Source organism: Aulonocara sp. 'chitande type north' Nkhata Bay, linkage group LG8 (genome assembly GCF_057382095.1).
Source record: "Aulonocara sp. 'chitande type north' Nkhata Bay isolate Kocher_YH1m ecotype deep benthic linkage group LG8, A_spYH_male_GT1.1, whole genome shotgun sequence".
Taxonomy (NCBI): Eukaryota; Metazoa; Chordata; class Actinopteri; order Cichliformes; family Cichlidae; genus Aulonocara; species Aulonocara sp. 'chitande type north' Nkhata Bay.
The window spans coordinates 3,596,550-3,618,114 of record NC_141351.1 but is presented as its reverse complement, the minus strand read 5'-3'; the positions used below and the strand labels follow the sequence as shown (position 1 = coordinate 3,618,114).

Sequence of the window (21,565 nt, the reverse complement as noted above, 5' to 3'; positions counted from 1 at the left end):
TTTACACAAGTGGCTCAGTATTTTGATAATGATGATGTCACTATGTCAACCCCTATATTTAGTAGAATAGCTAAATGTATAGCTAATAAATAAATAGCAAAATATTTGTTTCAGAACAATCCTGCTGAGCTTTGTTGGCTAATTCATGCAAGCACACCTTCCTGAAAGGTTACTTTGTCATGTTAATACAATATTTCTACAGTTACCTCATAATCATTGGGTCAAACAGCTTTCTAGAACATAAAATACTTCAAGGAATTTTTTTGTCCTGAATCCCTAAAGGCTGGTGTGTAGTTCCAATAAAGAGGAATTAGCGTTCTGTCTCCCTGAAACTCCCTAAAAAGGAGACTTGGTGAAATCCTTGACAATGAAACGTCTGAAAAAAGTACACTAAGCAGTTGTATGTGTATATGTTTTTGTGTGTGTGTGTGTGTTACGTGGGCTTGTTGTTATGAGGTCACTAGAGTCTTGGAAAATTAAGAGTGTGGGTTGACCTCAACTTCCTTGAATCAAATGCTCTGTTTGATTTCATATACCACCCACTGTTTTGTTCATTTTCAACATGCTCTCCTTTGGTGATCTAATCAATAACACCTTAATGTTAAACACCAGAAAGACCAGTTCAGACAATTTCAAAAAGGTGTATTTCATTTCCAGAAGAATCCAGAACAATCTACTCATCTATTTTTGTACTGATTTTAAACTGCTTCTTATTATGTATCAAGGCTTTGTGCTGCCATATTTATTAGAATGCTGTATTATTTCAGTCGGTTGCCTGCTGGATGACAGAAAAAGACTGTAACTTTACTAAATCGAGCCTACAGCAAGGCAAACAGACCATAGTCTAAGAAACAGAAAGGTCTAAAGATACTGATACATTTTATCATTAGTGCCTGATTCCACATTAAAGAAGTTTATATTCTATATTTACAGTGAGCTTCATGTTGCTAAACAGATGCTTGACTTATATATACACAAGTCAAGCATTATACAATTTTATATATCTAAAAAATTCCCCTCTCGCCCCTGTGGGCGGTCTTTATCCATTAAGCTCGGGTCCTCTACCAGAGGCCAGGAGCTTGAGGGTCCTGCGCAGTATCTTAGCTGTTCCTAGGACTGTGCTCTTCTAGACAGAAATCTCCGATGTTGTTCCTGGGATCTGCCGGAGCCACTCGCCTAGCTTGGAGGTCACTGCACCGAGTGCTCCGATTACCACTGGGACCACTGTTACCTTCACCCTCCACATCTTCTCAAGCTTTTCTCCCAGCCCTTAGTACTCCTCCAGCTTCTCATGTTCCTTCTTCCTGAAGTTGCCATCATTCGGTATCACTACATCTATCACTACGGTCGTCTTCTTCTGTTTGTCTACGACAACTATGTCCGGTTGGTTAGCCACCACCACTTTATCTGGAAGTCCCACAAGATCTTAGCTCGGTTATTCTTGACCACCCTAGGGGACGTCTCCCATTTTGACCTCGGGGCTTCCAGGCCATACTTGGCACAGATGGTTAAGAGAACTTTGTAAATATTCTCTCAGGCTTTTTGTCAGTATTACCCAGCAGAACTGTAAGCAAGAACACAGAACTTGAGCTGGAATGGAGATGTAACAGTCTTTAACCTGCCTGCTGCTTAGAGCTAAGTTAGAATGTATTATTGAGCAAACTGTGAATAGAGCAGGTAACTGAGAATTACCCTGAAGCAAGTGCTCTTCATGCATCCAGCCTACTGCACACTCTAACCGAATGACAACCTTTGCTGAAATCAAATAATTTCATGTAGCGAGAGTACATTAGAAGTGGAGAACCTCCTGCTGCTCTTGAGAAAGCAGACTGCAAAGGATGACGTAAAAACATTTGTTCAGGATTTCGTCCGATGTCAGATCATAAAAAAATGCTCAAAACACCTTAAAATTAAAGTCCATGTGATCCTAAACTGTATTACTGACTGGCGTAAAATAGGGACCGTAACCTCCTTGTGACTTAAAAAAATTGATGGTTGCCCATTTCATCACATTTTTTTGCATTCGTCAACCAACTGTGAGTGGTGGTGCTGATGGTCAACACGTTACGATCAATCTATGTTTGTTTGTCTATGCTGAAAGCAAACCGTCTACAGTGAGTCTGTTTGCAATAGCAAACTCGACTTAGATGAGTGTCAACTTGTATTCTGATTATTTATTATTTATTTCTGACTCGGACTTGAACCCAGGCCGGCCGCTTTCAGACGTTTCAAACCTAAAAAAACCCCAGAAAGCAATGAGTGGTACTGCAAAAGGAACCTAAACCTCGTTATATCTCATCTTGGACCTGCTGATTTGCTGTTCTATAAACACCTTCTGCACACCTAAAAGGATTGCTGAGGCTTCTCTCTGGAGGCAAAAAATCATTTGTGTGTCCTCAGCAGAGGGCAGAACCACAGTGCTGCTGAGCTACAGAGAAACCCCGCAGTACAAGCGCCCAGCTCAGCCTCTCAGCGGTCTCATCAAAGCGCACCAGCAGAGTGAAGATAGGGGAAGAAACGCAAAGGTAAGGAAGGGCAAAGTAAGAATGACTAAGCATTACAAAAACATCCACAAGCCATGCGTGTTTTCAGCCCAATTCCAGCAAGCTTTCTGCCTGCTTAATGAATGCTGTATCTGAGATGGGACGATAAGACACGGGTGAGGAAGGACAGGCAGGTCACTGCTGATGCTGCGATGTGTTTTACTTTGTAAGTCTGCAAATTCACGAACAATAGAAGGATTTCATGCGATGTCGCGTAGCAGGGAAAATAGAGGACCTCATCTTTCAGGAAAAGCAGGCTAACCTGTCACCTTTATAGCAAAGTAAAGCTAGAAACTGTCTTTTTTCTGACATATTTCATTCTTCACCAAGAAAGATCTTTCTGTTTGGAGTGCTTCTGCACGGGTTTCCTCCCACACACCGAAGATCTGCTTAAGGTTAATTTGTGATTCTAAATTAGCTGTAGGTGTGAAATCGAGAAAAGGCGAGAGCCAGACAACCACACGACGGCGAGTGGACTAGACTCCAAAATAATTTTGTCTAGCACAATGCATGCTTTTCTTATTTCCTAATCCCATTTGAATTATCGTGTGAGTCATTGCAGAAAGCGATATATTTCTGGAGAAGACCTTTTCAGAGTGTAAATGTTTACTTGTAAACTAGCTGAAAGCCTTCACACCCACTTAACAGTCGCTTGTCTTGGTTTCTGGTCTGGTCTTAAATTTATGCATACAGACTCTTTAACAAATGCACCACTGTGATTAATGCAATCAGATTTCAAACAAATTTAAATGTCTGTACTCCCACTAAGTCAACTAGGAGAAGAACTGTGTGAACTGCAACATCTGGGAATGGCCATTATACAAGATTAATTGAGGGACATGCTGCCGGCATCTCCTGGGAGATAAAATAAGTGCATTTTTTATATAGGCCTGTGAAAAATGACCCTTATGCTCCCTCAATCTATGAAATGACCAAACAGTCTTCTGATGAGTTTATGGCCTCAATCGCTAGTTTCATTTCTCACTGAACACAGCATGTTGTTCATTTTGTAAACTGTGGCCCTATTAAAGCAAAAGAGGGGGATAAAGTAGAGCATCCTTTAGGGCAGCGGCCCCCAACCTTTTTTGCACCATGGACCGGTTTATGTCCGACAATATTTTCACGGCCCGGCCTTTAAGGTGTTGCAGATAAATACAACAAAAATTAAAAAAAAAAAAAAAAAAGATTCATAACACATGGGAAAAGACCCAGGGAAACCGAGTTAACAATAAAAATGATTAAAAAAAATAGAAAACCCAGAAAACCATAGATTTCACACCCGAGCATCAACTCTCGCGGCCTGGTACCAAATGACTCACAGACTGGTACTGGTCTGTGGCCCGGGTTTGGGCACCGCTGCTTTAGGGCAGATCCACCTTGTCGATGACAAGTTTCTACCTGGGAAGTGTGCAATGTTGCTCTGTTTCTTAGTCAGTGACTGATGTGTAAAATGAGTAAGAAAATTCTGAGTACAGGGAGAAGGTTACTGGGTTCGAAATCAGCCTGTGGCCTGAATGAACAAGCTTGTTCTCACCATGCTTGTGTGGATTCTTTCCAGGTTTTAGATTGGATATACGAGTGCAGGGTGTACCCCACCTCTCGCCCTTCGATACCTGGGATCCAGTTCTCCCACAAGCCAGAACTGGATAAGCAGAACAAGGATAGATGGCACTCGTTTAAGGAAAATCAAATGTTTGCTTCACTAAATATGAAAAAACTATTTCCCATTTTGTACTTACCTCTTTGTACGGTATCTGTTATATTCTACTTAACAGCCACAATGATGTTTTTTTCCTTTCTCTTTTGTCTATTGAGCGGATTTGTCTGTTTTTCTCTATATTGAAACCATCTCATAATTGAACCACCAAAACCAGCATCAAAAATTCATATCTTGATGAGATGTGAATTATTAGCCTGGGGATTCCTGGTTCCTGCCAACAGGGGAAGTGGTACTGGTGGGGGTTTCATCTGTGCTGCTTGTACTCTTGTGAAATTTTATGAAAGAAGCACAGTAATTAGGAAACAAAGCAGTTGGATTCAACTAAACTATAGCACGCATGCTGAAGGAAATTTCATCACCTCGAGGAAAGCGAGTGTATACGACTTGGCGGATCAGATTTTCCAGCTCCTTCCCCTAAGCTGTTGTATTACATCCTGGATACAATTGGCACTGCCACACAGAACAGAACATCAACTGCTCTTCAGAGGCGAGATTCTATTGTGCAATCATTGCAAAGGTGAAAGTGGTGTACTTGCCAGGGAAAACTGCTTAACAGTTTTAGCTCGGGAACATTCAATGCCAATCTTTCCCTGAGGCATAGTGAACTGTTGCAGAACAGTGAACAAATCATCAAAAACGACATCCCAAGAGACAAATAACGCTTGATCAGTGTAAATCATTGTGCCAGCTTTCCCCAAACAGCTTGTAGTCATGCTAGCTGGCCTGTGAGTCTGTACAGGTTTGCAAATAAATGCTTATGCTAGCACAGCCACACGCTCACAGAAACAATGCTAATGCTAACCGTCTATAACCTTTACCATGTTCATCATCTTAAAGAAGACAGCATACTTGACAAGGATGTCTTTTAGACACATAACAGATCAGGTTTCATTTTAATTTCAGCTTGGAGAATTGGCTTCCAGCATAAGTAACACTTATAAAGTACTTTCTTTCCTCAAGTATGCTAACATTTACTAATTAACAATGAAGCTAATGACTACTGCCCATCAGTATTCTACTCTCTTTTCTACTCTATTCTACTGAACAACCATCCCATATGTTTTAATAGCATTCACGTATGGCTGGGGTCTCACAGGGGTCAGCTAGGATGCATCTTCTGAATGCCACAAATATCCACAATTTTCCACTAAACCCAGCACACCAATGGGACTCATTTGTAAACTACTTAGTAAGATATCTACTGAGCCTATTGTTCATACTAATCAATTTTTATAACTCTAATTAAGGTTAAAAAACTAGGGTCATTGACGAAAAGTATAACGAAAATAACAGTGATGCCTTGCTAACTACCATAAACTTAATTTCAAGTGATAATTTCACACTTTGTTAGCTTTCAGCGGATATGTACCAAAACCTCTTCTTGTGGATGTGGCTCTGCAACACTGTGGCTAATTTTAATTGACTTTATTTGGGCTGGTGGAGGGTTGGTTGAGGTATCCATGTGCAAACTTATATTATATCAAGTCATGGGTTTGGACTCAAGGTTGGGTTAATTGGTGATTCTAAATTACAGAGATGTGTGAATGTGAGTGTGAATGTATTGTCTGTCTCTCTGTGTTAGGCCTGTGTCAGGCTGGCAACCTGGGTGTACCCTGCCTCTCCTCCTGTGGTCGCTAGGATAGACTCCAGCCCCTTTGCAACCGTGAATTAATTGGATGGATGGATGGATGGATGGATGGATGGATAGATGGATAGATAGATAGATAGATAGATAGATAGATAGATAGATAGATAGATAGATAGATAGATAGATAGATAGATAGATAGATAGATAGATAGATAGATAGATAGATAGATAGATAGATAGATAGATAGATAGATAGATATTGGCCAGGTGGAGGGCAGTCTGAGGTATCCATACACACATAGAGATAATATTAAGTAGTCATGGTTTATGAGTCAAGCTGTCTGCTAAGACACAAGCCCACTGGAGCTAACGGTACAAATCAATCTCTGAGTTATTTTGAGGTGAGTCGTTGTTCCCTGCTGCACCACTACACCGGATTTCAGTGTTCCCCCCGCCCTGCCAAATCTCACTTTAACCATTGTGTAAAAGCTGTTATAAACTGACAAAAGGCTGAACTGTTGTTATGTAGGTTGCTGATAATAAAAAAAAGGAAAATAAAAGAAAAATGCTTCTGCTAATTAAAAGCTGCATCAACCACAAAAAATAACAACCTTTCCACCTTGCTACAATCACAATGAAATCCCTCTTTAAGTGTCTACCCCTCAGACAAAGCTATCTTGTTTTGCAAAAGTGCCTTTGGCTCAAATAAATAAATAAATAACTAAAATGTAAAAAAAAAAACCAATGCTGCTCTGCTACAGCCAGTCCCCAGAGGAGCCGTAACCGGGGCCAAGGAACAGGCGTCCCGGGCAGGCTCGGCTCCAAGCACTGGGCGTTCGGCCCGTACTGGAGCCTCGACTGGCCACTCACTGGTTTACTGCCATTTGAGCAACGAGGAAGGAGGGGTGTACTGAAAGGATGATGAAGAGAGGATCTGGGTGGGGGGGGATGAAGACAGTGAAAAATGAACATAAATAGCTGCACAGGAATAGGGTGGACACACAGTCAGGAACATGTAAAGCAAAACCACTCACACACAAGTAATAACTGAGCTTTATGGAGGTTGCTGACAGTGTAGACTGTAATAACACAAAACCACACACACACACACGGAGTGAGGAGCAGAATTGGCATGTCTTCACACAGTTTAATTGGTTTATGGCTCAGACTTATAAGTCCAGAGTCCACTGTCAGGCCTACTTTGGTCTACTTTGTCCTCGGGTATCTGCGGGCCTTTGTCATCAGACTCGCTCAGACTTGTGCGGTTCTGAAGTGCCAGTTGGCTCATGTACCCCCTGCTGGTGTACAGCGGCTCGAAAGGCACACGCGCACCGGCAGCTGGATGCGCTGACTCCACCGGGCGCCGGGTTTTCAGTAACGGGGCTGGTGGACGGGGTGGAGGGGGGAAGGTTTGCCTTACCTGGATTGCCGCAGTCCGCGCACTTGTCGTTGCCCGGTCTCGCCAGCACGTCCTGCAGCTGCAGCTTGTTCCCCTCCGCTTCCAGCGCCATGGTGAGTTTATCCGTCCAGCCTCACCGCGGTGGGAAGAAGGTGCCCAAGAACATCCGCCGCTGGGGTCCAGCAGACAGACAGACTGGTCACCTGCCACCTCCGATCCGAGCTGTGCCCGAGGATAAGAGAGCAGAGAGAGAAAAGGAAACTGAGCGATCCGCGCCGAGAGCTCTTTCTGCCTCTCACTGATAGCTCTATTACCCAGGCTCTTTGGCTGCATAATAATCAAGCCCACACGTTACCATCGCCGCCTCCTCCCCTCCTCTCTGTCTGCCTGCTTTCCCTTCAGCCTTATATCTTAGAAAAGTGAGACATCCAGCGGTGAGCTAGGTGAAGCTGCACGTTTAAAGAATCCAGTGGAGTCGGATCCTGCGCTCGTGCAAAAATGTCATTTAAATGAAACTGATAACATGAACGTGCTCTGAATGCACACGCAGAAACGGAGAGGTGAATAAGTGTGCCTACTATTAATAAATACATATTAACATATATCTCCCATCTGAGGGAAGGTTGCAGGTTGTTTCCGAGGTTGCACTCTCCTGGATGGAGACCCCTGATTACCACTGGGATCGCTTTGGACTTCCACATCTGTTCCAGATGTTCCTTCAGCCGCTGGTAATTTACTATTTTCTCCTGCTCCTTCTTCCTGATGTTGCTGTCTGCTGCGATTACCACATTTAACACAACTCACACCACAGCGCATTTGGCCTGTTTCTCTTAACCACCTTTGTTGGTGTCTCCCAGCAGGACTTGGGGACTTTTAGGGTATATGCAGCACAGATGTTCTTGCACACAGACCCAGCTTGCATCTTACATCCTGTTGCCTGCCATGTGTTGGATAGTCTCTGGGGCAGCCTTGCACAGTCTGCAGCTTGGGTCCTGTTGGTTGTGGTAAACGCTTACTTCTATGGATCTGGCACTTGGGGCCTGTGTTTGTGTTGCCATCATCGGAGCCTCTGCGCTGTCGGCTTCTAACCAGTAGGATTTCCTAATGTCAGTCAGTTCCTCTGTCTGTCATCCCATGTAGGGGCTTGGTCGTCCGTGACAGTTTCTCTTCCTGTTCCTCATCACCGTCTGTCGGCAGCTGCCTGAGGCAATCGTTTTTGTTGTTGCATCAAATCATTTTTAAATAATATTTTCAACCAGCAGTTATGATTTTCAATTTCTTACAGTATCTAAGAGAACAGTATGAATCGGTTCTATCAGATTCAGTGTACAGTTAGAGTTTCTTTTTTAGTCCGTTATATTATTTTGAATTATGAAACTGTTTTTTAGTTTTCATGAGAACTTTATTTTGCAAAGTATCCAAAGTCATTTGTTTGTAATGAGGGGAAATTCTGATCACTGTGCTTTCCCCCTGTAGTCCTATAGTATCCGTTTGCTATTGTGCATTACATGGTCATTTTTAGCAGACTGGTTGTTAATGCCACGGAAAAAAATAAGTTACACATTTATTAAGACCAAAATTAAACCCATATATGGGTTTAATTAATATCAGCTCTTATTCTTTCACGAAAGTGCGGACAGTTTACGATAGCATCAATCGATTACTAATGTCTGTCTGCCGAGCCCCGTCATACTTGCGCGACAGCAGGGTCAAACGGAGAGGCTGTTGTTTATGTCAAAACATTTTGAGACGGCCCTCTGTGAACTGAGAGAAAATGTCTACCGCTATGAATTTCGGGTCGAAGACTTTTAAACCTCGGCCTCCGGACAAAGGCTCGTTCCCTCTGGACCATTTCGGTAAGCTCCAGCTGAGCCTGTCTGCCCCGTTAAATAACTCTCGTTCCCCTCACCGCAGACACAACAGCGACAGAATTAATAATAACTGTGACAGTGTATGCTATAAATATTTAGAAATGTTTTAAATAAGTGCAATGCACTCATAGACCTTTGTCTAAGCCAGCTGCCTTTTAGCAGGATTGGTACATGGACGTTTACAGCGATGCTTGATGCTATTGCTATTAGGACAGAAGGTCTGAAGGACAGACTGTAATGAAAATAGCGTTTACACAAACATGTATGATGTGCTGCTCTGCGTTATATTTATACCAGTTATAAATGTTCTTAACTACATTAAACTTCTGATCAGTTTGCTTTATTAAAATAAGAGACATTTAATGAAAATGAAGATTGACCACCACACATCTTTCATGGTTTTCAAAACTATAATTGGGTGCACAAGTTTGAAATTATTTTCTTTAATCAACACAGGCTCATATATGTACACCCGCACTATTTGGTTAAATGTTCGTTAGCAAGTTGCACCTTGGTTGCACTTTAAAGAAATTATAAAAGCTCAAAATGACCATTCATGCGCATGATGAGTGTATGTAAAACAACTCGCTCACAAACAACAGGAAACTTTGTAGGACAACGCCTCACCTGCTGTTTGATTTTTTTCCCTTTCATTTGAAAACACAAATGTCTGTCCTGCTCTATATAAACTGCACAGAACCTTCAAGCAATATGTTGGCAGCAGCCCTTCACTTAAAAAGCTAGAAAAGTATCATGATACACAGTCATGGACAGAAAGTTTTGGCAGTAGCACAAATGTTGTGTTTCATACAAACTTCACTGATTCTGTTTTTATTAACATGATTTTTTTTTTCTGCGTGTATGATCTACAGAAGAACCCTCATTAGCGTGTCATAACTTTCAAAGACTTTTAATGGCAATTAAAAATCAAATATGTGCATTATGTTGTTGGCCATTGTTCTCGATAACTTGTGCTGGATGTCAGCTTCTTCTGTAAATCCTGACTGATGATCGTGATGGGCCGCCTTATCGGGGCTGAAAGTTGATGACAACCTGTGGGCTCCTGATTCTTTAATGTTCCCCTTAAGCACTAGCGTTGTGTGGCTCGGAAGAAACAGTTTTATTACTGGGGGTTACAGATGACCATACAAATGCACAAGTCCTGATTTTGTCCTTTTGTTTTTCCAGGAGAGTGCAAAGCCTTCAAAGAAAAGTTCATGAAATGTCTCAGAGAGAACAACTATGACAACTCCATGTGCCGACTGCAGTCCAAAGACTACCTGGAGTGCCGAATGGACCAGTAAGAAAGCCAATGAAAATGTTACCTAGTGAATCGACAAAGGTAACGTGTATAATCGTCTTGGTTTTATTTTTTGTTTTCAGTCAGCTGATGACCAAGGAGCCTCTGGAGAAACTGGGATTTAAGGACCTGATGGATCCTCCCCCCAGCCAAGCAGGCAAAGACAACAAATCCTGATTTGACTCCACATCTGCTGTTTCCAAAGTGCAGAAGCATAGAATAAAGTGCTGTGACCGTGAGCTGACAAGGATGACTGCAAAGACTCTGAACATGCAGCTCCAGCACGAGGACTGTGTGTTTTCAGTCAATACAAATTAATTTTGTACATAAGATGACTTTATGTAATATATAGAGATGCTGTTTTGCTTGTCAATAAATCTTTTTTATCTAAACTTTTATTTTGGAGCCTTTGACACAGTTGCAGCAGTGACATTCTCTGAACAGTTCAAAAACAAACCCGCTTATCAAAAATCGACTACTCTTATGTTTCTCGAACACAACCTTTATGAAATTTAAAGGCTCCCTGGATCTTCTCAAATCCTGTATGGTGGAATTCAAACCAAATGTGCCTGTTTGGCATTTAAGAGTGTTTATTGTTAAGTATTTTTGATACTGTCCCATGAAATGACCAAAACGAATGATTCGTCCATGTCAGAGAAAAGTCGTTCTCCTGGAAATCCTTCCAAACAAAACATTCTTGTTCAGTCTTTTTAACTGAACTGCACTGTCATGAAGTTTAACTTTTAAAACACTAACCGAGGCCTGTAGCGTATATGGTTTTTCATCGTTTCTCTGAGCATCGTATCGCCTGATCTCGGGAATTTCTCAGGACATCCACCTCTGGGAAGACAGGCAGCGGTCTTAAATGCTGTCGCTGTAGATCTGGATGTCAAATTGTTTGGAAATTACTTTATAACTCTTTCGAGGTAGAGAAGCAGCGATAGTTGTTTCTGTAAGATCACTGCTGATATCTCTGACGCACACCTGAATGCTCCAGACAAGCAAAGACTTTGCTTCTCACTCTTACTGATAATCAGTTTGATTTGATTAGCAGCACCTGGCTGTTACTCACCTTCTGATACTCACCTTCCATAATATATTGACTCAGTCAATGGATCCGATTCTAATATGGTGGTTTGTAAATCACTTATAAATTATCAAATCTCAAACAGTAACTATAACTACAGGGAAGCTCCAAGATAGCAAACCAAGCCCTCACCTCTGAGCTCAGTAGCAGCAGTGTAGTTGGATGAAGCTTTCCAGCGAGCCTGATGCTTTTTAAACTCCTGCACCCGGCACATGTAGAGCCCCCGGTCCCCCTCGGACACGTTCAAGATAACCAGCTCAAAGATCTTTCCCTGTTTCACCACTGTCAGCTTCATCTTTGGCCATAGAAACGCTCCTTCCTCATATTGACACGGGCAATGAGGAGTTCGTCTTCTGGTTGATCCGTGCCCGCTGGTAGAAAGGTCCATTTAACCACAGGTAACGCTGTGTTGCGACGTCGCTGGGAAACAACACAAGTAAGTGTGATATTTTCTCCCTCCTAGGCCACCGTGAAGGGAGAAGGGGTGATGGTGGCGTTGATGGCCAAACACAGATCTGTAGAAACAAGTAAGAATTACAGCATATATTATTTGGACTGTTGGATGCCATTGGCTGCAGGTTGTTTAACAAAAACAATTGTGGCTTCTGTAAAATAATTCAGAATTTAAGTGATTAAGATTAAGTTAACGAACATGGTGCAGAATTCAAGTCTTTGCAGAGATTAGTTGTTCTAATACTTGCTTACTTATGAACACGTTCAAAAAGCCATCTTTAAAGTAAACATTTCAACTTGCACCAATGCATCTGTAATCTTTTAGTAGCAGTATTTCTTTAATGTGCTGTAATATAAAACATCACTTCATGGAATTACGTGCAATTTACAACATTTTTAAACTTTCTTTTGCTGTTTTTTTCTCTGTTAAGCCACTCAGCACTGACCCATGAATCATTCGAGCATAAAGGAGGCACCTGAGCCACTGTTGTTTTTATGTGTAACACCTAAGTAAGTTTAGGCACCTTGGTACCCATAGCAACATAATTTGTTCCCATTTCTTTAGCTAAACCTTGCTTAGCAATGATCTGAAGCAGATGAATGGTGGTTCAACGGTGGCTGTGAATGTTATTAATTTGGACCCAGAACTGACTAATAACGTGAATCTATTGTGAACAACTTTTAAAATGAGACGCTCAAAGTCACTGCATCGCATCAAAAGATCATAAAAGTGCTCTGAAAAAAGTTTTCGTTTTGGGGGGTCAAAGCTGTACCGTTCACAAAAAGTGTAAAAAGTGTCCATATTGTATCAAATGTAAGTGTGGGCAGCCTAGTGTTATTCATCAGTAGAAGAATACATCAGTGCATAGTTGGCTTGAATTTAGCTTTTGATAGTAAATGCACTGAGAAAGAACAGCCATGAGCATCACAAATCAGAGCTAAATATCTACACACTCCACGGTGAGTTTGTGAGTTTGTTGTTGCTCAGCAGCTTTCTTCCCTCTCAAGCTGACAGCAGTGTTGTTTTTGGCAGCTGTGATGACATACGTGGGATGATGGTTGAGGAACAAACTTTACTGCTGCGCGTGTTGTATGGCATTATATATGACACTTCTGCTTTTGTCAACTTTGGGCACATTTCACAATCCCCATTTTCCACGACACGCAAGCGTTTTACTGTCAAACAAGTCGCATGCTTTGAGCGCAGTGCATAATTACAATCAGGGCTTTTCCCCCAGTTTTGTCTTTTATTTGGTCTTGAGTGACAGAACAAAACAAGGAAAATATAGCTTAGAGACTGTAAAGTGCAGCTGCTGTGATGAGTTACTTAAATCGCCTGTCATAAATTACGCTTAAATAGACATGAAAATAAAAATACGAATTAAAAGTGCTAAGTAGATAGATATATACATGATATATACATGAGTGCAGGTGGTGATCAGTGCCAAACATGGAATGATGCAGTGAACACAGCGTAGGGTCATGTGTTAGTGGTGGGAACAGTCATACGGTTATTGTTCATGTGTCCAACAGCAGAGGGGAAGAAACTGTTCTTATGGCGAGAGGTTCTGGTGCGAATGGACCGGAGCCTCCTGCCTGAGGGGAGCAGGTCAAACAGACTGTGTCCAGGGTGAGAAGGGTCAGCTGAGATCCGAGCTGCACGCCGCAATGTCCTGGAGGTGTACAGGTCCTGCAGAGATGGGAGTCTGCAGCCAATCACCTTCTGATATGCCACGTTGATAAACTGTGTATTCTATTGATAACACACTCTCTAATCACACAAAGCTGCAGAAACTGGACAAAGACATGAAGTGCTGAGTTTGAGTCCAAACTCAGCAATAATCGGGAATATTTTTCACCACCTGTTTATCCATCACAGTGCAGAAGAGGGTGCAGTAGAAATACCTCATTGAGATGTTGCTGTTAAATAGGCTACTTAAGAACTTTGATTTCTACAGGAGCAGTATTGAACAGCTCTGTTGTTTTTTCTTTTAGCCCTCAAGGCTCTTCTTCCATCTGTTCATGCTGAATCGTATTTTTTTTAACAATGTGGGCAGGACTGCTTGAGAGCTAGATTCGTGCCATTCATTCAGTAATATTATTGATCTATGGGTTGTCATCTCATACTCTAGTAGGGGTCTATTTTTAGCCCAGCAGCTTTGAAAATGTAGCCTAAGGTGAAAAACTACAATATGTTAACAGCTTGAAAAAACAATCTGAAGTGCATGGTACCAACCATAACCATTCATTGCTGGCAAAAACTAACTGAAAAGCTTGAATTTGCAGCTATCATAATGAGCAAAATACACTTCTTTCATTACTACTCTTCTCTCAGCAGACAAACAATGTGTCTCTGTAATGATTGTTACCATTTTCTGAATTGTGAATCAACACAGACAAACATACACAAACACAGACTGTCGGTAATGTAAAACACAATCGCATTTTTTAAAATGACATTCAAATGATCAAACACGTTGAAAGTGTTTGGATGGATTTTAATTTATGAATGTGATGCTGTTAATTTGTATTCGCCAAGCATGTTTACTTCCTTTAAAAAAAAAAAAAATCACCCAAGTTGTATTTTTCATTGAACTGCAAAATATACTGAACGTGTTTCTTTTTTGTATTGCTTTTTTAACAACACAACTCACAAAGCATCTTGACACTGCTATGTGTGGACGGGGGCATTTCTTGTTTGTCATGCAGGATTAAAGGAGCCAGGCTTTGTTCACACAGCTAGGATTGTATTTTAAACTGACCCTGGGTCAGTATAAGTATCATACAGTTTAAACGAAGCACTGAAACTTGCACATATTTATTACAGATGCACTGAAGCTAATCGAGATATTTGCTGTCAGTCTTTGGCTGCGATTAAACACTTTACTGAAAACTTTATTAACTAGTAACTTCATCAGTCATGACAGAAGCTAATATTTCTGTGCTAACATCGTTTAAACGGTAACAGCTTTACTACAATATAAGCTAACGTTTACACCGTAACTTTAAGCTAGCACCATAAAGACGGTAAAACAGTAATAATATCTACAAATGCATCTTAAAGCTGTTATATTAGCACTCGGTGTATTACTAACATAACCACATTAACATTACTGACACTCGCTGACTTTTAATAGTCATTCTATAAATGCTGTCCGTTTAAACGGTCTTACCTGTACACACTGCATATCCACCGGATTCCAGCCAGAGTGGATTCTGGAGTCTTCCCACGCTCCTGTTAGTGATCCTCCATCTGGATGGATGATAACAACCTTCTGAACAATCTAGCAGGAGATGGCCCATATCTATGGGACTGGTTTGTGCTAATAACGCCCACTGTATGGACTGATAACAGCCGAAACGGGTGAATAAAGTCACCCAGTCGCTAGCTGTGCCATTACCCAGCATACATCACTCCCTCCATAAATGCAATAAACGATAGAAAAGTATCGTTCTACCTGTTTTTCAGGTAGCAATCCATCAGGATTGACTCTAAATATTTCTTTAAAATTATTTGGACAGTTTAAGTGTATTAGTTGACATCAAAGTGACTCTTTAAATTGGCTAACAACAAACGATTCAAACAAGCTAATTTATTTCACATCCAATGAGTCACTTTAAAAATCCCACGACCGGTCGAGGCAGATGGCCGTCCCTCACCGAGCCTGGTTCTGCCGGAGGTTTCTTGCTTTTAAAAGAAAGTTTTTCCTCCCCACTGTCGCCGAGTGCTTGCTCAGAGGGAATTGTCAGATTATTGGGGTTTTATTTATTTTTTGTCAACTAATACACAACTCGGGGCTCGCAAAATCTCTAGCCCGACGTCCAGGGCGGTGTTGTGCCAAAAAGTGATTGTCTGCCAAAAACTGATTTGTAATTTTGTAATTGTGTAACTGCAAAAAAATGATGCAAGTAAAGATGCAAATAAGATATTCAATTATTAAAGGTTACTTTCAAATCTTACCTTGAAATATGAACTTCTCTCTGTCTATCAGACTCTTCTAGGAGGCTACGCTGAATTGCCTCTTCAAGAGAATAGAATTAGAATAGAATTCAACTTTATTGTCATTGCACATGCACAGGTACAGGGCAACGAAATGCAGTTTGCATCCATCCAGAAGTGCTTTAGTGATATAGATATATTACAATATATATTAGCAATAATATAGATATGTGAGTATATTACAGAAATGGGTCTATTATGGTATGTTATAATGTACACGGTATGAAGTATGTTGTGAATATTCTATAACTATAAGTATGTACAGGCTGTAGTGAGTACAAGCTATGTACAGGATATGAACAGGATATAAATATGAAAAACTATACAGAATATGAAATAAATAACTTTACAGAATCTGGGATATACAGCTATACAGAAATGGGAACTATGCAAGTTGTAAACAGTTGTAGGATTAAAGATTATCAAATGTACAGAATGATTATTTACACAGAGCTATACAGTAGTGCAGTTAAGATAAGTGAGGGTGTAGATAGTTTCTACAGAGGCTATATAAAGTGCTAGTGGTTGTGAGTGGTGGTTCAGTCCATGTTATTATTGTGTTTGAGGGTACAGTTGTCCATTGTGGGTGTGTGTATGTTCAGTCCATGAGTTTAACGTGGGTCAGATGTCAGGAGCTTCATCTTCCTCCAGAAAAATAGGGCTAAGTAGATAAGAGATATTAGAAATCCTAAAACATGTCAGCCTTGAAGAATTTCTCACACTACATCATTAAAAAAATAAAATAAATTAAATGTAAATCCTAAAGTTGCAGTCATTCAGCAAGAAAACCCCAAACATGCAAATTGGAAACCTGCATCAAAACAATATCCTAAACAACATCTAAAATGAAGGATTTCTTTAACCCCTAGACAACAGCTTACACAAATTCTGCCACATTATATGGAAACATCTGCTGCCCCTCTGCCTGGCCCTCATTTTTACTCTCTTGAATGCAGCTCTCCGTTTCCTGATGCTTGGCCTCACTTTCACCTGGTGTTGTAGACAACGCGTGATGCACTGAACAAAGGAAAGAAGGTCAGCATGACTAGCTTCATAATGTTAACAGAGCCTTTATACATCCTTATATTAGTTTAAGTGAACGTCGGGCACATATTCCTCCTTGGCTGTAATCACCTGTGATAATCCGTAAACATTAAAATGGTAAATGGCCTGTATTTGTATAGCGCTTTTACTAGTCCCCCCCCTAAGGACCCCAAAGCGCTTTACACACCCAGTCATCCACCCATTCACACACTGTTGGAGGCAAGCTACAGTTGTAGCCACAGCTGCCCTGCGGCAGACTGACAGAAGCGAGGCTGCCATATCGCGCCATCGGCCCTTCTGGCCAACACCAGTAGGCGGTAGGTGAAGTGTCTTGCAAATTTACAAATAAATTTTCCCCTCTCACATTTTTATGCATTCATTTAGTCCAACCCACTGAATTAAAACTTAAAGTCTGCACTTCAACTGCATTGAAGTCATTTCATTTTTAATTCGTTCTGGTAATGTACAGAAGAAACATTAGAAAATGTGTCTGTATCCAAATATTTATGAACCTGACTGTATATCAAAACCAGTCAGCTAAGATAAGATAACATACCTTTATTAGTCCCACAAGGGGAAATTTCATGATAAATAAATTAAATGATATGTGTAAGAAGGCCTACCGAGCGGTATGGTATCCCAGTGGAGACGGCGGGTCTACTTGGTCCAGGTGCATTGCTGGATTCCTAAGGAAACATTTACATCAAGAACGACTGTTACCTACTTACCAAATAAATAGAGTTGTATGATGTTCGATCTCTGTCTGCTGCCTACCAAATGAAATAATTGAGGACTAGCTAATTTAGCTTTGCTAGTTTTGCTAACACTGCTATCAACCCGTCCAAAACGCTATACAATAAACTTACCAAGTGCTGCGGCGTTTGTGAGGTCGAGGGGGTGCACTACCATTAGAGCCAAAAATCGCCACTTTTCTAACCCGTTTGGTTAAGAAATGGCGTAAAAAACGCCGTTCAATCATTCAAAAAGCCGAAAAAAACGGCGTTCTGTTCCGACAAACGCCGCTTTTTCCGCCACTCGGATGGCGCCCTGAACGCACCATCCGAGTGGCGGAAAAAGCGGCGTTCAAAGACAGGCGGAAACGCCGTTTTTATGCATCTTTGAACGGCGTTTTTACGGCGTTCTGTGCCAGCTGTAACGACGTTTAAAACGGCGTTTTATTGAAATTATGCAGGGCACTCCCCATGGTTCCCTCATCCAATTACTTTCAACTCATTTCACCCAATCAAAGAAGAGGAAGTGCAGACCACACTAATGCATCACCGATTCACCTTGCTGCTAAGCGATTGCCTATTCAGTACCAGTGCTTGTCACAGTATTCACTTGTATTATAATCCCACTATGCATTTTGATGTGTTTAAGGCATGATCGAGCAAACAAACGACAGAATACTTTTTCTGAAACCTTAACTGTGTTACCTGTTATGGCAGCTAACAGGTAATGAGCAGAGCTAGCTCTGCTCATTTCTGAGCCTCTTTCTTATTTTCCTCTTTACTTTTCTTAACCTTTAACTTATGTCTTAGCAATCAGATCCTGCCATCTTGCATTACCGCTTCGTGCTAGTTATGTTGACTTTTCTCTTCTTTTGTCTCCACTTTTTTCACCCGTGTTTGGACACTCGGCGCATGGCTCCTTTGTTTACATTAGGGATCAGCTGTTAAGCGCTGCGCCTATGCGCCCTGCAGCTGCGCTACCGGCAGACAGACGCGGCCTACATCCCCAGTGAGGGAAGAAATGGGGGTGATGTCTCCCGAGGACACCTCACACACCATCTCTCCTTCCTGTAATCACTGTAAATGTGAGATGGCTCCCTGATATGATTGAGGAGCTAATGACGCTAACACGGTCACAGTGGCAGTATCCCGGCACTGCCCGGTACTCCCTCTGTGAGTAGGCTGCCCGGCTTCCAGCTGCTGCGGGCGGACAAGACGAGAGACAGCGGTGAGAGGAAAGGAGGGGGGCTGGCAGTGTTTGTTAAAGACGGTTGTGGTATCTCTGGGCACATCGCTGTGAAAGAACAACTCTGCAACACAGACATTGCGCTATTAGCCGTTAGCATCCGTGGAGGCAGCCTGTGACTCTCTGTGGTCCGCAGACTGCAATCGCAATCTCCGAGAGCTCTTCTTCTAATATCAGGGGACTTTAATCATGTCTCGCTGGACTCCACACTGCCCACCTTCACCCAGTATGTGACCTGCCCCACCGTAGGCAATAAAACATTGTATGCCAATGAAAAAGTGGCATACAGTTCATCACCTCCCCCTGCCCAGGGAAGATCCGATCGTAACCGAGTGCGTCTTGTCCCTGTGTGCAGCCCTTACTGTGCAGGGAGCCACTAATCACCCACGCAGTGCAGAGATGGTCCGCGGAGGGCATATAAATAAATAATAAAAGCAAGTAAATGACAGTATGCTCTTTCTGAAACAAACGGAGACCTTAACTTTTACCAAAATACCGTTTTACTCAGTTTAAAGTAATACCACTGTATAATAGCCTTCAAATTTAATAATGTTAACAGTATCTCAGGAATATTTTAAAGACTTTACACTTGGGGACATTACTCTGAAATTGTTGCACAATTTGTTAATGGAGTTTTTTGCAGATTGATCAACCTCTGCCCACATTTCCTCCAAAGCAACTCTGCTTCTCTAAGATGCTCTTTTAATATCTAATCATGTAGCTGACCTGTTACTCTTAAAATATCCCTGCAGCTGTTTCTTTTTAGAACCACTTTTTTCCAGCCTTCTCTTGCCCCATCCCAATGGCTGTTTTGAAACATTTTGCTGCCATCAAATTAAAATGGACTTATTTTTAACGACGTAGTCTCTGTGTAAACATTTGACATGTTTTCTATGTTCTACTGTGAATAAACTTTGCCTTTGACATTTGCAAATCACTGCTTGCTCTTTTTTTTATTCACATTTTACACCGGAGTCCAGTATTTTCAGAACTATGTTTGTACAAAGCGTAATCTGTACAAAGCAAAACATAATCTGCTCGCTAATGTTAACATTTTTCTCTGCTGTGAACTGTCACAACATCACACACGGTAAACCATTTTATACCTACTACACTATACTGAGCCACTTCAAGACCTACTATCGTTTTTTAATTATTTACTGTCAATACTTTATAGTTGTATTTATCAATATCAACAGCTGTAGCTTTTAGATTATTCAAGTTGACTTTATCGAGATTGTTTCAGTTGTAAACTTTCAACTTCCATCTTACACACTTTAAAAATCACTCAACATTTTTATTGTCAGTGTCACACAGCTCGTTCTTATATCTCCACTTGTAGCTCTCTTCACGACAACACAGACACAGGTCGGTTCTTTGAAACGGGCGTTTATTACTTGGGCCTTCTCTCCTCAGCTTCACCATCACCAGTATGCCAATACGCCGTGGGAACTGGTCACGAGTGAACAGTACAAACCAATTAGCAACTTTACAGTACACATATTAAGTCCAAACACAAATAACAACATTTCTCAAATGACAAATACCTCGTTGGCTGCTTGTCCTGAAAAGAGGTCCTTAAGTCCTTGTGTTGCTTTTTCTTTTAGCAAACTTTTAGCTTAAAATCGCTTCATGAGAGACATCTGCTCCTTCACAGTCCATGCAAAGTCTCGTGTACTCTCGTTAAGGGTATTCTCACGAGACACTAGCTCTTACACTTTACACATGTACATTTCAAATAAAGACATTTCAACACAAACTATATATATATTCATGAAATTATGTAACTTATTATAAATCAGTCATCTACATCATGAAATCTACACAGAACATTTTAACAGCATTTACACCACTACTCAATGGTACATAGTAAACACGTATCATAACGTTTCACATTATATGTATCCAGTCACCTAGATATTTTGAAGTCTTTCCACTTGCTGCTATTATGTTTCAGTCATTAATTGAACTGTCTCAGTGATATGTGGAGTCCAGAAAGTATATTAAGCCAGATATGAGTTCAATACCATGACTCCCTCTGGTGCCACTTAGTGGATTAAATAGTTCTACCACTTGCTCCATCACCGTTCCGTCCAGAGTAAATTCAATGTCTGGCACAGTAATCCTCTCAGGCCAGTCGACAAGCAATCCCAGCTCATCTGTACCATGAGCAGCAGCACCACCACCAGAATCTGCACCTGAGCCCTGAGCAGCAGTCGTCTCACTCTCAGTGGCTGTCACACTACCATCAGCTGTCCCACCAATAGTCCCATCAGCAGCAGCTGCTCTGGTCTGAAAGATGTCCTGCATGGCAGTTGAGGCTCGGCCCTGTTGCTGGAGGCTGCCTCGGACAAAAATCTGCAATGGGTTCAAGTGTCTCTCTGTCCGCAAGCCATGATTGTTCCACTGTTGAGTGAAGTCTTTCAAATCTCTGTTGATCCTTGGGAGATAGATGTAATGGAGAGCCCAAAGGTGCATTTCATTGTCAATGTCAATGATGCCTTCCTCCTCCAGGTGGTGAAATAAATCACAGTACACATTGGTCATTCCTCGCCACAGATCACCCCAGAGCCTCTCAATTCT

The 21,565-nt window shown here is 41.5% G+C and overlaps 2 protein-coding genes across 5 annotated transcripts in view; one reads left to right on the top strand and one right to left on the bottom strand.

Annotated features, from left to right (window-relative positions):
• LOC147322863 (arf-GAP with dual PH domain-containing protein 1) overlaps window positions 1–18,046 on the bottom strand; it is a 46,914-nt gene extending 28,868 nt beyond the window's left edge. Inside the window, exons 1-5 of one of the 4 annotated variants that reach the window (XM_086302816.1) lie at window positions 17,872–18,046; window positions 17,629–17,691; window positions 15,135–15,983; window positions 13,471–13,651; window positions 11,641–12,023 (exon numbers count right to left, since the gene is read on the bottom strand). In XM_086302816.1, the coding sequence (XP_086158942.1) occupies window positions 11,641–11,896 (256 nt within the window). In that variant the 5' untranslated portion in view covers window positions 11,897–12,023; window positions 13,471–13,651; window positions 15,135–15,983; window positions 17,629–17,691; window positions 17,872–18,046. Of the gene's footprint in view, window positions 1–7,271; window positions 7,473–11,640; window positions 12,321–13,470; window positions 13,652–15,134; window positions 15,984–17,628; window positions 17,692–17,871 lie in introns of those variants that run through there. The other 3 variants (XM_086302818.1, XM_086302815.1, XM_086302819.1) reach the window with 3 other exon arrangements.
• Window positions 8,923–10,819, top strand: cox19 (cytochrome c oxidase assembly factor COX19). The gene is made up of 3 exons (XM_086302820.1): window positions 8,923–9,106; window positions 10,310–10,421; window positions 10,505–10,819. The coding sequence occupies exons 1-3, from the start codon at window positions 9,025–9,027 to the stop codon at window positions 10,596–10,598; spliced, it is 288 nt and encodes a 95-aa protein (XP_086158946.1). The 5' UTR covers window positions 8,923–9,024; the 3' UTR covers window positions 10,599–10,819.
• Window positions 18,047–21,565: the final 3,519 nt, after the last annotated feature.